Source organism: Bidens hawaiensis, unplaced genomic scaffold (assembly GCF_021521415.1).
Source record: "Bidens hawaiensis isolate Kalapana, Puna unplaced genomic scaffold, B.hawaiensis_p1.1 tig00059669_1, whole genome shotgun sequence".
In the NCBI taxonomy this organism is placed as follows: domain Eukaryota; kingdom Viridiplantae; phylum Streptophyta; class Magnoliopsida; order Asterales; family Asteraceae; genus Bidens; species Bidens hawaiensis.
Genome location: NW_027500732.1, coordinates 2,252 through 19,167, shown reverse-complemented (window position 1 = coordinate 19,167; position 16,916 = coordinate 2,252). Strand labels below are relative to the sequence as shown.

General features: G+C 32.6%; 1 protein-coding gene across 1 annotated transcript; it reads left to right on the top strand.

Moving 5' to 3' along the window:
* The first annotated feature begins 14,341 nt into the window (after positions 1 to 14,341).
* On the top strand, positions 14,342 to 15,905 carry LOC143602738 (uncharacterized). Its single transcript, XM_077079752.1, has 2 exons — positions 14,342 to 14,355; positions 14,849 to 15,905. The coding sequence occupies exons 1-2, from the start codon at positions 14,342 to 14,344 to the stop codon at positions 15,903 to 15,905; spliced, it is 1,071 nt and encodes a 356-aa protein (XP_076935867.1).
* Positions 15,906 to 16,916: the final 1,011 nt, after the last annotated feature.

Here is a 16,916-nt window from a genome sequence, read left to right as displayed (position 1 = left end):
ATTTCTTGGTTTGTTGATTGTGTCGTACTTTCTAGCTCATTTCGTTAGCCTTCGGTGTCTTCCCGGTTTCGATAACCGAGGTATATCGATTAACTTAACTATGGTTGTTTTATTGTTTATTTATTCACGCTCGTACATAGTTGTAATTGGATCCGGATTTTGGGTTTCGGTTTTTGGTTCGCTTAATCGTTTTACTTTCCGCTGCGTTTTTATAACTCGTTTATATGTTTGTATATTAATATTGATTAATAACTATTGAAACGAATTATTAACTAAAACGGGTTCAAAATACTTGACCGTTTTCGTTTCGAACCACCGTTGTATCCCAACACAACTATTGTCTTATGTGTTAACAACTTATACCTTACTTGTTTATGTGCTTACTTGCTTTATATGCTTCCGCATTCGGAGAGGTCCAACGTAATCGCAGTCTAGTATGATTATACGCCAGTCGTTATAGCCTTGTGCTTCTCGACATCTCAGTTATACTTGCTCATTTGGTAAATTTGTTATTGTAATATCCGAATTTTTCAGATAATAATTATAATAGCTAAATTTTATGATAATAAAATAAGATGATTATTTAAATGATTATGGTTTAATGAAAATTGTATTGAATTTAGAATTTCGTTGGGAACTCAAATTTGATATGTAATCAAATGGTATTAGAGATAAGATAATATATATACGTGGGTTAACTTGTTAACGATAATATATATATATGTATATATATATAGTAACATACGAAAAATTCGAATCAAAATAATAATAATAATAATAATAATAATAATAATAATAATAATAATAATAATAATAATAATGGTCACTTTGAACTGATAGAACGTTAATGATGAATAATCAACACTTTAGATATGAATGTTATAACTTATCATATAATAATTATATAATATATAACCTGAATAATAATAATAATAATAATAATAATAATAATAATAATAAGAAGAAGAGGGTGGTGGTTATAGATAAAACTGAAATAATAATATTTGAATTTAAAAATCTCGTTTGAAGCACATATTGATATGGAAGATATTGAATAAAGATGTATCTGCTCCAACGAAATCATTGATAACTACCGAAAGAATTTCGCAATATCTCTAATGATTAATAAACTATTTAAACGGTTGCAAACCCTTATTTTGGTCACAAAACTCGCTCATCAATCAGCTCTCAAAATCCGTGTTTCCGACCTCGGCTTTATGTTCCATGGAGGACGTCGCTGCATACCACCCCGTTATTAAACTGCCACCCTTTGTCTTTCTACCATCCTACGATACCAGCCCTACCGCGCAACTGTCAAGGTGAATTATCATTGTTGTCTTGTTCACCGCTCTCACAACGCGTTCAGTTTTATTCGGCTATCTGTTATAGCTACGATCCTTAGCTTCTGGTTTGTACATGATTTAACTTGTTCTAGTACATAAGTTGCTCTTATTAGTTAATTTGTTCCCGAGACGAAAACTTGTGTAATCGGAATCAATGTTTTTAAAGGATGATCTTAAACAAAGGAATTTTCTTTAACTTTCGTTGGGATCTGTTTGTTTATATTTGGATTTTGGCACTCTAAGTAAGGATGTTGAAAGTAATAAACTTAGATATAGGATTTAAGCATATGAAAAGATATAATAGTGCATACTCTATTGTCAAATTGGTGTCCAATTCATTCACGTGAGTAATTAGTATGTACGTATGGATATATGTAGGGGTGTGTGTTGGTTAGAATTAAAACTAAACATAACATAACTAATAAGAATTTATGAATATTCAAACTATAGGTGTTAGTTAAATAAAGAATTGGTTGGTGTTCTGAGTAAAGTTATGCCATGTTATCCTACTTCTTGCATGACAAAAAAAAAGGTTTTTGTAATTCGAAGTTATATATATAAATGTTTATATTTTGAAAACTTAAAACTTTTGGATAATTAGTAAAACGATCACATGACAAGTAGTTTTATTAATAGATCATGATTTATAAGTGTGGCCGTCGCGGGAAAATTAACGAGTCGCCGAATTTAATTAAGTTATATATGTTTAACTCGTAATATAAATGTAACTAAATGATAGGTTCTTATACGTGTTATGGACGACTTGTTCATTTTTGCTTTGATTGCTAAACCAAGGTACGGTTTCTGTTATCGTTTACTCTTAGTATTATATATACATTCCGTTACTTCGTAGTACGGAATCTGTTATCGTTTACTCTTAGTATTATATATACATTCCGTTACTTCGTAGTACGGTTTATGTTTTTGTTACTCTTAGTATTAATTATATTCTGTTACTTGGTAGTACGGTTTCCGTTTTTGTTACTCATAGTATTATATTTTGTTCCTTCGTAGTACGGATTCTATTTCTTGTTACTTCGTAGTACGGTTTCTGTTTTTGTTCACTTTTAGTATTGACTCTATTCCGTTACTTTGTAGTACGGATTTTCGTTACGCGTCGGTTATATTTTGAGTTCAGTTATTTTATATAATATATTTTAGTTATACGACTTTAGTTCAGTACTCTGTTACCCGAGCATTTCTGACTTGTCGTTGGGGCGTCAACGACATGGCACTTATCGTGACAGTGCGTAATCAAAGTTCACGGCGTCTCTGAAAGTACTCATGTAGTACCTTGGCCACTTAGAGGCGTATAGATCGATCTTAGCTCCGACTCCTGACTCCTGACTCCTGACATGGCACTTATCGTGACAGTGCGTAATCAAAGTTCACGGCGTCTCTGAAAGTACTCATGTAGTACCTTGGCCACTTAGAGGCGTATAGATCGATCTTAGCTCCGACTTCTGACTCCTGACTCCTGACTCCTGACTTCTGTTTGAGATGGAACAATGTGTGCACGCTACCCACACCGTCTCCTTGGTGCATGGACTAGCTAGCTGTGTACCCCTCTGTTTAGGCTCTGGGTGTTTCCGTATTACACGACCTATTTATTTTAACATCATCGTCGTGTATTTTAGTAATTATATTTTGTTTCGCTATATTTCTGGTCCGTTTTGATATGTGTATTTGCATTTGATTAAATTTGAGTATATTCAGATTACGTCCCGATCGTGTATCGGATTATGTTTCGCATTTAATTATAGTTCGGTCTAAAACGTGGTTTTATATCCGCAATAGTTTCAGTTTTATTTCAGTATGTGTTTTGTCTTATGTATGCTTTTACCTGTACTATTGTTCTCTCCGTTACTGGGCAATTTTTGGCTCAGCCGTATTTTCTTGTTTGTGTCTGTCTTATTTGCTAACAGGTAATTCGGGAAATCGGGGAGATCAGTGATGAGAGAGAATAATGAAGTTCAAACATAGGTTGCATTGATTTTTTTTGTATTTTGGATTGTGGCGTTGATTTGATATCTGTAATAGTAACACGCCAGCCCGTTCCGAGTTGGGGTGTTACAATTATGGTATCAGAGCTAAGGCTCTTTCCTGTAGAAAACATTAACTTTAAAACTTTACCGTAGAAAACATTTATCTTAAAACTTAAACATGTGAGGTAATATGGGTAGACGTCGGGTTAGGGTTACTTTTCAATTTTCTTGCTTATGATTTTGTGATTTTTAAATTTAAGGGTACAAGATCGCTCTAATATTGACCGTACGTTGACATTTATTTCACTTAATGACTTTCTCGTTTATAATAAGTTAAGTGCTTCTACCGCTGTTTTCGCTTACTCTCTACCAAAGAAAACAATAACTTCCGAAGACAATGTTCAACACAGTTGATGAGATCATGATTCGAGTTACTCCTCTATGCTCCATTCAGACTTTGCTATTACATATGACATCAGACGTTTCCGAAACACTTATACTTTTGAATAGATGCGACACTCAGTATTAGTAAGCACGCATAAGATTTTGGACATCGTTTCTTAATTAGTTTTTCATCACGTCTTTTTTTTTAAAAAGGTTAACTATGTTTTAAGATGCATAATGGAAGGACAGTTAGGACGCGGTCGTAAGGTAAATTGACGATTATGGTCGCGAATGTAAAAGTGAATTTACAGGTACGTATGTGTGCTACTAAAAAAAAAAATCCATTGTGCATATAAGGTTCCCCTAATACTTTGATACGACCTCATCCTAAGTTTTCACTATTCTGTGCTAGTGTTACGTGCCTTTTGTTATTTATTTAATTAACTATATACGAGTTAAGAAATTTATATTAACATTCAAGACGTGTGTTTGAATTTTTATATATAAGTCTTGGGTTTTTGAAGTGTCTGATTGGCTACTACTTGTTCAACTTATAAGTCACATGCGTCAGTTAATTGTTTTTAGATTTAGCTATTGAGTGCATGCTAATGTCTTTATTTACCATTTTTTTTAGTCATCTTAAATGTATTCATACAAATTTTCCGTTTTCAAAAAAAAAAAAAAAAAAAAAAAAAAAACATTATGTTTCTCCCAATCCGTGAAGTCTAAAGTTTCATTTTGAATTTGTTTTTTTTATATGTTATTTAATTTATGCTTAATTATTTTAGCTTAATTATTAATTTCGAGGTCGAAATTTTCTAAGAAGGGTAGAATTGTAATACTCAGACATTCATAGGATATATACTTAATAATTCAGTATTATTCTCACGACTAGGTATCCATCTCTAGCCATTAGTTATTCAATTTTATTTGTTACGTTGTCAGTTATTTGTCTCCAATAAGCCATCGCTTCCCAATACCTCTAAATCCCAGTTTCATCTATTCTACCAAAACTCTTGTGGTTTGGTATGTTTAAATTTTTCGATGTCCGAAACAGTGAAAAATTAAATTCTGTTATGTATTTGTTACATCTAAAATTTATTTTCATTATTTATATATATCAAATTTCGAGGACGAAATTTATTTTAAGGAAGGAAGAATTGTAATATCCGAATTTTTCAGATAATAATTATAATAGCTAAATTTTATGATAATAAAATAAGATGATTATTTAAATGATTATGGTTTAATGAAAATTGTATTGAATTTAGAATTTCGTTGGGAACTCAAATTTGATATGTAATCAAATGGTATTAGAGATAAGATAATATATATACGTGGGTTAACTTGTTAACGATAATATATATATATATGTATATATATATAGTAACATACGAAAAATTCGAATCAAAATAATAATAATAATAATAATAATAATAATAATAAGCATGATTGTTATGGTCACTTTGAACTGATAGAACGTTAATGATGAATAATCAACACTTTAGATATGAATGTTATAACTTATCATATAATAATTATATAATATATAACCTGAATAATAATAATAATAATAATAATAATAATAATAATAATAATAATAATAAGAAGAAGAAGAAGAAGAAGGGTGGTGGTTATAGATAAAACTGAAATAATAATATTTGAATTTAAAAATCTCGTTTGAAGCACATATTGATATGGAAGATATTGAATAAAGATGTATCTGCTCCAACGAAATCATTGATAACTACCGAAAGAATTTCGCATTATCTCTAATGATTAATAAACTATTTAAACGGTTGCAAACCCTTATTTTGGTCACAAAACTCGCTCATCAATCAGCTCTCAAAATCCGTGTTTCCGACCTCGGCTTTATGTTCCATGGAGGACGTCGCTGCATACCACCCCGTTATTAAACTGCCACCCTTTGTCTTTCTACCATCCTACGATACCAGCCCTACCGCGCAACTGTCAAGGTGAATTATCATTGTTGTCTTGTTCACCGCTCTCACAACGCGTTCAGTTTTATTCGGCTATCTGTTATAGCTACGATCCTTAGCTTCTGGTTTGTACATGATTTAACTTGTTCTAGTACATAAGTTGCTCTTATTAGTTAATTTGTTCCCGCGACGAAAACTTGTGTAATCGGAATCAATGTTTTTAAAGGATGATCTTAAACAAAGGAATTTTCTTTAACTTTCGTTGGGATCTGTTTGTTTATATTTGGATTTTGGCACTCTAAGTAAGGATGTTGAAAGTAATAAACTTAGATATAGGATTTAAGCATATGAAAAGATATAATAGTGCATACTCTATTGTCAAATTGGTGTCCAATTCATTCACGTGAGTAATTAGTATGTACGTATGGATATATGTAGGGGTGTGTGTTGGTTAGAATTAAAACTAAACATAACATAACTAATAAGAATTTATGAATATTCAAACTATAGGTGTTAGTTAAATAAAGAATTGGTTGGTGTTCTGAGTAAAGTTATGCCATGTTATCCTACTTCTTGCATGACAAAAAAAAAGGTTTTTGTAATTCGAAGTTATATATATAAATGTTTATATTTTGAAAACTTAAAACTTTTGGATAATTAGTAAAACGATCACATGACAAGTAGTTTTATTAATAGATCATGATTTATAAGTGTGGCCGTCGCGGGAAAATTAACGAGTCGCCGAATTTAATTAAGTTATATATGTTTAACTCGTAATATAAATGTAACTAAATGATAGGTTCTTATACGTGTTATGGACGACTTGTTCATTTTTGCTTTGATTGCTAAACCAAGGTACGGTTTCTGTTATCGTTTACTCTTAGTATTATATATACATTCCGTTACTTCGTAGTACGGAATCTGTTATCGTTTACTCTTAGTATTATATATACATTCCGTTACTTCGTAGTACGGTTTATGTTTTTGTTACTCTTAGTATTAATTATATTCTGTTACTTGGTAGTACGGTTTCCGTTTTTGTTACTCATAGTATTATATTTTGTTCCTTCGTAGTACGGATTCTATTTCTTGTTACTTCGTAGTACGGTTTCTGTTTTTGTTCACTTTTAGTATTGACTCTATTCCGTTACTTTGTAGTACGGATTTTCGTTGCGCGTCGGTTATATTTTGAGTTCAGTTATTTTATATAATATATTTTAGTTATACGACTTTAGTTCAGTACTCTGTTACCCGAGCATTTCTGACTTGTCGTTGGGGCGTCAACGACATGGCACTTATCGTGACAGTGCGTAATCAAAGTTCACGGCGTCTCTGAAAGTACTCATGTAGTACCTTGGCCACTTAGAGGCGTATAGATCGATCTTAGCTCCGACTCCTGACTCCTGACTCCTGACATGGCACTTATCGTGACAGTGCGTAATCAAAGTTCACGGCGTCTCTGAAAGTACTCATGTAGTACCTTGGCCACTTAGAGGCGTATAGATCGATCTTAGCTCCGACTTCTGACTCCTGACTCCTGACTCCTGACTTCTGTTTGAGATGGAACAATGTGTGCACGCTACCCACACCGTCTCCTTGGTGCATGGACTAGCTAGCTGTGTACCCCTCTGTTTAGGCTCTGGGTGTTTCCGTATTACACGACCTATTTATTTTAACATCATCGTCGTGTATTTTAGTAATTATATTTTGTTTCGCTATATTTCTGGTCCGTTTTGATATGTGTATTTGCATTTGATTAAATTTGAGTATATTCAGATTACGTCCCGATCGTGTATCGGATTATGTTTCGCATTTAATTATAGTTCGGTCTAAAACGTGGTTTTATATCCGCAATAGTTTCAGTTTTATTTCAGTATGTGTTTTGTCTTATGTATGCTTTTACCTGTACTATTGTTCTCTCCGTTACTGGGCAATTTTTGGCTCAGCCGTATTTTCTTGTTTGTGTCTGTCTTATTTGCTAACAGGTAATTCGGGAAATCGGGGAGATCAGTGATGAGAGAGAATAATGAAGTTCAAACATAGGTTGCATTGATTTTTTTTGTATTTTGGATTGTGGCGTTGATTTGATATCTGTAATAGTAACACGCCAGCCCGTTCCGAGTTGGGGTGTTACAATTATGGTATCAGAGCTAAGGCTCTTTCCTGTAGAAAACATTAACTTTAAAACTTTACCGTAGAAAACATTTATCTTAAAACTTAAACATGTGAGGTAATATGGGTAGACGTCGGGTTAGGGTTACTTTTCAATTTTCTTGCTTATGATTTTGTGATTTTTAAATTTAAGGGTACAAGATCGCTCTAATATTGACCGTACGTTGACATTTATTTCACTTAATGACTTTCTCGTTTATAATAAGTTAAGTGCTTCTACCGCTGTTTTCGCTTACTCTCTACCAAAGAAAACAATAACTTCCGAAGACAATGTTCAACACAGTTGATGAGATCATGATTCGAGTTACTCCTCTATGCTCCATTCAGACTTTGCTATTACATATGACATCAGACGTTTCCGAAACACTTATACTTTTGAATAGATGCGACACTCAGTATTAGTAAGCACGCATAAGATTTTGGACATCGTTTCTTAATTAGTTTTTCATCACGTCTTTTTTTTTAAAAAGGTTAACTATGTTTTAAGATGCATAATGGAAGGACAGTTAGGACGCGGTCGTAAGGTAAATTGACGATTATGGTCGCGAATGTAAAAGTGAATTTACAGGTACGTATGTGTGCTACTAAAAAAAAAAAAAATCCATTGTGCATATAAGGTTCCCCTAATACTTTGATACGACCTCATCCTAAGTTTTCACTATTCTGTGCTAGTGTTACGTGCCTTTTGTTATTTATTTAATTAACTATATACGAGTTAAGAAATTTATATTAACATTCAAGACGTGTGTTTGAATTTTTATATATAAGTCTTGGGTTTTTGAAGTGTCTGATTGGCTACTACTTGTTCAACTTATAAGTCACATGCGTCAGTTAATTGTTTTTAGATTTAGCTATTGAGTGCATGCTAATGTCTTTATTTACCATTTTTTTTAGTCATCTTAAATGTATTCATACAAATTTTCCGTTTTCAAAAAAAAAAAAAAAAAAAAAAAAAACATTATGTTTCTCCCAATCCGTGAAGTCTAAAGTTTCATTTTGAATTTGTTTTTTTTATATGTTATTTAATTTATGCTTAATTATTTTAGCTTAATTATTAATTTCGAGGTCGAAATTTTCTAAGAAGGGTAGAATTGTAATACTCAGACATTCATAGGATATATACTTAATAATTCAGTATTATTCTCACGACTAGGTATCCATCTCTAGCCATTAGTTATTCAATTTTATTTGTTACGTTGTCAGTTATTTGTCTCCAATAAGCCATCGCTTCCCAATACCTCTAAATCCCAGTTTCATCTATTCTACCAAAACTCTTGTGGTTTGGTATGTTTAAATTTTTCGATGTCCGAAACAGTGAAAAATTAAATTCTGTTATGTATTTGTTACATCTAAAATTTATTTTCATTATTTATATATATCAAATTTCGAGGACGAAATTTATTTTAAGGAAGGAAGAATTGTAATATCCGAATTTTTCAGATAATAATTATAATAGCTAAATTTTATGATAATAAAATAAGATGATTATTTAAATGATTATGGTTTAATGAAAATTGTATTGAATTTAGAATTTCGTTGGGAACTCAAATTTGATATGTAATCAAATGGTATTAGAGATAAGATAATATATATACGTGGGTTAACTTGTTAACGATAATATATATATATGTATATATATATAGTAACATACGAAAAATTCGAATCAAAATAATAATAATAATAATAATAATAATAATAATAATAATAATAATAATAATAAGCATGATTGTTATGGTCACTTTGAACTGATAGAACGTTAATGATGAATAATCAACACTTTAGATATGAATGTTATAACTTATCATATAATAATTATATAATATATAACCTGAATAATAATAATAATAATAATAATAATAATAAGAATAATAATAATAATAAGAAGAAGAAGAAGAAGGGTGGTGGTTATAGATAAAACTGAAATAATAATATTTGAATTTAAAAATCTCGTTTGAAGCACATATTGATATGGAAGATATTGAATAAAGATGTATCTGCTCCAACGAAATCATTGATAACTACCGAAAGAATTTCGCATTATCTCTAATGATTAATAAACTATTTAAACGGTTGCAAACCCTTATTTTGGTCACAAAACTCGCTCATCAATCAGCTCTCAAAATCCGTGTTTCCGACCTCGGCTTTATGTTCCATGGAGGACGTCGCTGCATACCACCCCGTTATTAAACTGCCACCCTTTGTCTTTCTACCATCCTACGATACCAGCCCTACCGCGCAACTGTCAAGGTGAATTATCATTGTTGTCTTGTTCACCGCTCTCACAACGCGTTCAGTTTTATTCGGCTATCTGTTATAGCTACGATCCTTAGCTTCTGGTTTGTACATGATTTAACTTGTTCTAGTACATAAGTTGCTCTTATTAGTTAATTTGTTCCCGCGACGAAAACTTGTGTAATCGGAATCAATGTTTTTAAAGGATGATCTTAAACAAAGGAATTTTCTTTAACTTTCGTTGGGATCTGTTTGTTTATATTTGGATTTTGGCACTCTAAGTAAGGATGTTGAAAGTAATAAACTTAGATATAGGATTTAAGCATATGAAAAGATATAATAGTGCATACTCTATTGTCAAATTGGTGTCCAATTCATTCACGTGAGTAATTAGTATGTACGTATGGATATATGTAGGGGTGTGTGTTGGTTAGAATTAAAACTAAACATAACATAACTAATAAGAATTTATGAATATTCAAACTATAGGTGTTAGTTAAATAAAGAATTGGTTGGTGTTCTGAGTAAAGTTATGCCATGTTATCCTACTTCTTGCATGACAAAAAAAAAGGTTTTTGTAATTCGAAGTTATATATATAAATGTTTATATTTTGAAAACTTAAAACTTTTGGATAATTAGTAAAACGATCACATGACAAGTAGTTTTATTAATAGATCATGATTTATAAGTGTGGCCGTCGCGGGAAAATTAACGAGTCGCCGAATTTAATTAAGTTATATATGTTTAACTCGTAATATAAATGTAACTAAATGATAGGTTCTTATACGTGTTATGGACGACTTGTTCATTTTTGCTTTGATTGCTAAACCAAGGTACGGTTTCTGTTATCGTTTACTCTTAGTATTATATATACATTCCGTTACTTCGTAGTACGGAATCTGTTATCGTTTACTCTTAGTATTATATATACATTCCGTTACTTCGTAGTACGGTTTATGTTTTTGTTACTCTTAGTATTAATTATATTCTGTTACTTGGTAGTACGGTTTCCGTTTTTGTTACTCATAGTATTATATTTTGTTCCTTCGTAGTACGGATTCTATTTCTTGTTACTTCGTAGTACGGTTTCTGTTTTTGTTCACTTTTAGTATTGACTCTATTCCGTTACTTTGTAGTACGGATTTTCGTTACGCGTCGGTTATATTTTGAGTTCAGTTATTTTATATAATATATTTTAGTTATACGACTTTAGTTCAGTACTCTGTTACCCGAGCATTTCTGACTTGTCGTTGGGGCGTCAACGACATGGCACTTATCGTGACAGTGCGTAATCAAAGTTCACGGCGTCTCTGAAAGTACTCATGTAGTACCTTGGCCACTTAGAGGCGTATAGATCGATCTTAGCTCCGACTCCTGACTCCTGACTCCTGACATGGCACTTATCGTGACAGTGCGTAATCAAAGTTCACGGCGTCTCTGAAAGTACTCATGTAGTACCTTGGCCACTTAGAGGCGTATAGATCGATCTTAGCTCCGACTTCTGACTCCTGACTCCTGACTCCTGACTTCTGTTTGAGATGGAACAATGTGTGCACGCTACCCACACCGTCTCCTTGGTGCATGGACTAGCTAGCTGTGTACCCCTCTGTTTAGGCTCTGGGTGTTTCCGTATTACACGACCTATTTATTTTAACATCATCGTCGTGTATTTTAGTAATTATATTTTGTTTCGCTATATTTCTGGTCCGTTTTGATATGTGTATTTGCATTTGATTAAATTTGAGTATATTCAGATTACGTCCCGATCGTGTATCGGATTATGTTTCGCATTTAATTATAGTTCGGTCTAAAACGTGGTTTTATATCCGCAATAGTTTCAGTTTTATTTCAGTATGTGTTTTGTCTTATGTATGCTTTTACCTGTACTATTGTTCTCTCCGTTACTGGGCAATTTTTGGCTCAGCCGTATTTTCTTGTTTGTGTCTGTCTTATTTGCTAACAGGTAATTCGGGAAATCGGGGAGATCAGTGATGAGAGAGAATAATGAAGTTCAAACATAGGTTGCATTGATTTTTTTTGTATTTTGGATTGTGGCGTTGATTTGATATCTGTAATAGTAACACGCCAGCCCGTTCCGAGTTGGGGTGTTACAGTTATTCTCATATGACTGTTGCAATTACTTATTTTTATATATACTAAATGTACATTTAAACTGGTGTGTTGCTCACTCAACATGTGTTGTTGAAAAAAATCTATTTTATACGCATATGTAGGTTATCGTTGAAATTTAATGTAGGTTGGTGAAGACTTGGTGAAGAATTTAAGTTAGAAAATAATTAAACAAGATCATTTGTTATATAAGTTGTAATGTTGTATGATTATGGATTATGTATTTGTTTGTATTTTATTTATTTGAAAACTTAATTTAATTAATAGATATTGTCATTTTAATAATGCATGATAGTAACCTTTGAAAAGCTGTAAGCAATCAGTTCGTGCCCCTGGCATTTCCGCCGTTGGTTGGGGTGTGACATTTGCCAACCAAATAAACATCGTCTATAATACTTTGTTTTCTTATATGTTAATCTTTATATATATATATATATATACACATATATATATAGGAAGGGGTTATTATAAAAAGATGAGAGTGTCTAAAAAGTGTAGGAAGAAATCTGGAGCATTGGATCTTAGCAATCAACGGTTAAGATGGAAAGATTAGATAATTGAAGGTGTGCTTTATTTTAAAGGCATATAAAGATGTGTTAAAGGACATAATCATCTCATGTGTTATATTATATATGGAAATATTTATTAAATATTTAATTATCATATTTTCATCCAAATTTAACATGAATACATACTATAAATAAACCTTGTTGAATTACCAGAAAAACACACCAGAACATCAAAAACACATAACGGAAAACCTTACTGAATTACAGTGTGTTATAAAACATAACACCAAAGTTTAGTCCAAATTTACAAAAAAAACACAAAGAACATCAAGAACAAAAACACACTATATTATATCTATGATTATTATATTTTAATCTAAAATTAAAACAAAACACCAAGAACATCATAATCTATTTTCAATGTGTTTAAAATACAACACCAAATTCTCATCGAAATTTAAAACACAACACCGAGAACATAAAGAACAAAAACACACTATGTTGAACATGATGTACAAAAACACAATAAACATCATACTAAAACATCAACTATAAACACTAAAAATACACCAATAATGAACCCCAAAAATATTGTTCTTGACATAACACCAATAATAAAATCACAATAATAGCAGAAACACACCAATAATTTGGCGTCGGAAACATCGGCCTTTCGTCCCAAAGTTTTGCCCACTCTAACTAATCCATGATCCATTTTTCATCATCATCATCATGCCATCATCCATAAACACTTTATTGGTATTGCAAATCTGAATAAACCGACTTAATAAATAAATAAATACCTCCAAAAGTATTAGGTCATAATCAATTAGAGATGGTGAGATGAGAACTTGAGGCCAACATTTTTTATTAGGTCGTAAGTTTTTATTTTTAATTTGTTATATGTGTATTATATTGAGAGAAACTAGAATATTGAAGAGGGGAAATAGGAATTATAATAACTAATAGTTTTAATTTCCAAAAATAATAAAAAAACATATAGACAATCTTACCCCTATGTATTTTATTGAATCCAATTGTCCAAATCTCTTCTTACACTTTTTAGGAAAAATTGACCTCTTATTTTAACCTTTATCTCTCTCTCTCTCTCTCTCTCTCTCTCTCTCTCTCTCTCTCTCTCTCTCTATATATATATATATATATATATATATATATGGCTGGTATCATTTAAGAAGTCTAAAAAAATTAAGAACTCTTAGAAACTCTAAACAACCAAACATTTTTAAAAATTTTTTTATGTATTAACATTATTTAATAGTAGTTTTATCATATTTTATATAAAATTTTTTGATTACATATATTAATCACAAGTTTACATATGTGTAAAATTTTTGTACTAAAATTTTACATAGGTGTAAAACGAAATATAAATATGTATAAAAACTAATTTTTCAAAATTGTAATTGTGAATATAGATATAGAAAAATGATAAAACTAAACTCAAATAACATTAACATACAAAGAATTTTATAAAAAACGTTAATTTTCAAGGGTTCCTTCAATTTTTTAAATAAATTTACAGTTCTGTAATGATACTCATCCTATATATATGTATTTATATATATACATATATATATATATATTGACGAATTGTTTTTTTTGTTTTAGCGCCCAAATTTTACCAATGGTGTCTTTATCGTAATGAACACAGGCGATACTTGTTGAATTCTTGTCAAGTCATCGTTGTAACGCTCGAGTTTTACCAATGCCCCTGTTTCAACGCTGGATTTCCCAACTGCTCCGGCGCAACGCGACGGGTAGAAAAACTAGTTGTTATATATGTCAACGATATGGGATGATATCTCCTATATCTCTTTTTTACTTTATGTTGATTGTTTAGTTATTGTGTTGATATACTTTCTGTATTTATGTTCCATGTATTATTATTTATACCTATTGTAATTATTTGTATAATTGATTTTCAATAAATATAACAAAGGTTATACCTTTCATATGGTATCAGTCTAATCAAAAAATCCTAACCCTAATCTCCCTCCATCGCCGCCCTCTTCCTCTTCCCTCTTCAGCCCTTCCCATGGCATCTTCTACTTCTAAAACAACACTCTCCATGACTGCCCTCCTTCATATGCTTACTATTAAGCTTTCCACCACAATGTTTTTGCAATGGAAGAACCAAGTTTATCCTCTTCTCTCACCAAAAACTCGTTGGTCACATTGATGGCACAACCCTTCCATCCTTGCCGAAAATCACCAATGATGGTAAAGTTTCTCCAAACTCTGCTTATGCAACTTGGATTGAAGAAGACCAAAATATCTTACTTCTTCTCCAATCCTCCTTAACCGAGGAAGCTGTGGCCGAGGTCATCCGTGTCACTACTACTCGTGATCTCTGGACAACTCTTGAACGAGCCTATAGCTATCACTCGATTGAACATGCTCAAAATCTTCGGGGTGCCCTGCGTCAATTAAAGAAAGGTAACCTCTTCGTTTCAAACTATGGAAAGAAATTTAAATCTCTCTGTGACCAACTTGCAGCAATTGTTGAACTGGCTACTGAATCTGACAAGTCCCATTGGTTCCTCTGTGGCCTCGGGCCTGCTTTTGAAGGTTTTTCTACTGCCCAACGGGTTGTCTATCCTCTACCTTGTTTACGGGATCTTCTTTCCCGCGCTGAGAGCCATGAGCTTTTTCTCATCTCATACATAGTACTTCTACCCCTATTGTTGCCTTTAATTCTCAACAACATTATTCTCGCAACAAAAGTTCCTAGTCTCGAGGCCGAGGACGAGGTGGTCGTACTTTCTCAGGAGGCCGTGGCAGGCGCCGTCCTCATTTTCAGCTTTGTCGAACCGAGGGTCACTATGCCTCCTAGTGTTCACAACTATCAACTTTTCAACAACATGCTGCTCATTATAATAATGCAAACCTTGCACGCCCTCCTCACTGTCAGCTTTGTAGAACTGATGGTCTCTATCCCTCTTCTTGTCCCCCAACTAACCACTTTTCAACAACATGCTACTCCTTATACAAATGCCAATCTTGCACAAGCCTTCCACTTAATGAGAAATGTAAATGAGCAGTCACGAGATCGGTGCGTTGATTCGGGAGCTACTGCTCATATGGCTCCCTCCACCCAACATCTAGATCATGTTCAACCCTATGCTGGTCAAAACAAGGTTGCTTTTGGAAATGTCAATACTCTCTCGATCTCTCATATTGGCAACTAAACATTTTCAAACATTCCTTTAAAAGATATTCTTTTCATTCCTCATCTATCTAAAACCTTACTTTCGGTTAGTAAACTCTCCGACGATTATCTTATCGATGTCTTATTTTCTCATCTTTTGTTTCAGCTCCAGGACCGTCTAACCGGGAAAATCTTGGGCAACTTGAGGATGGATTTTATATCCTCAGTTCTTCTTTTCAATAACATGTCGCCACCACTCCTAAGCTCAGGGCGTCTTTTGAATTATGGCACAATCGTTTAGGCCATACTAGTTATGATGTTATTTCTTTTTTAAATAAACATGGTTGTTTGTCTGTGACTTCCATTTTACCCAAACCAGGTATTTGTTCTTCTTATCAAGTTTCTAAACAACATCGTTTGTCTTTTGATATTAATGAGAAACGATCTTTGCATGTTTTAGATTTGGTTCATTGTGACTTACGGGGTCCGACACCAATACCCTCGGTGGACGGTTATCGTTATTTTGCAATATTCATCGATGATCACTCACGATTTAGTTGACTTTATCCATTAAAATTTAAAAGTGAATTTTCACAAGTTCTAAATTCCTTTCTTGCCTTTGTCCAGAATCTGTTCTCCACTAAATAAAAAATATTTCAAAGTGACGGTGGTGTAGAATTCATGAATCATCATGTTCAATCATTATTTAATGAAAACGGTACTCATCATTAGGTTTCATGCCCCTACACGCCTAAAAAATGGTAGGGATGAATGAAAACATCGGCATGTCACCGAGACCGGACTTGCAATGCTATTTGATGCCCATTTTCGGCCTCATATTGGATTGATGCTTTTTCCACGACAACCTATCTTATAAATCGTTTACCATCACAACGTTTACAACATAAATAACCTTTTGAGCTTCTTTATAGCTCCAAACCCAACTATGTGAACATGCGAGTTTTTCGGTTGTCGTGTTTATCCTTTCCTACCCACGAACCTATTGTTTCGCACCATCAAACAACACCACCACCATCATCCACTACATTGT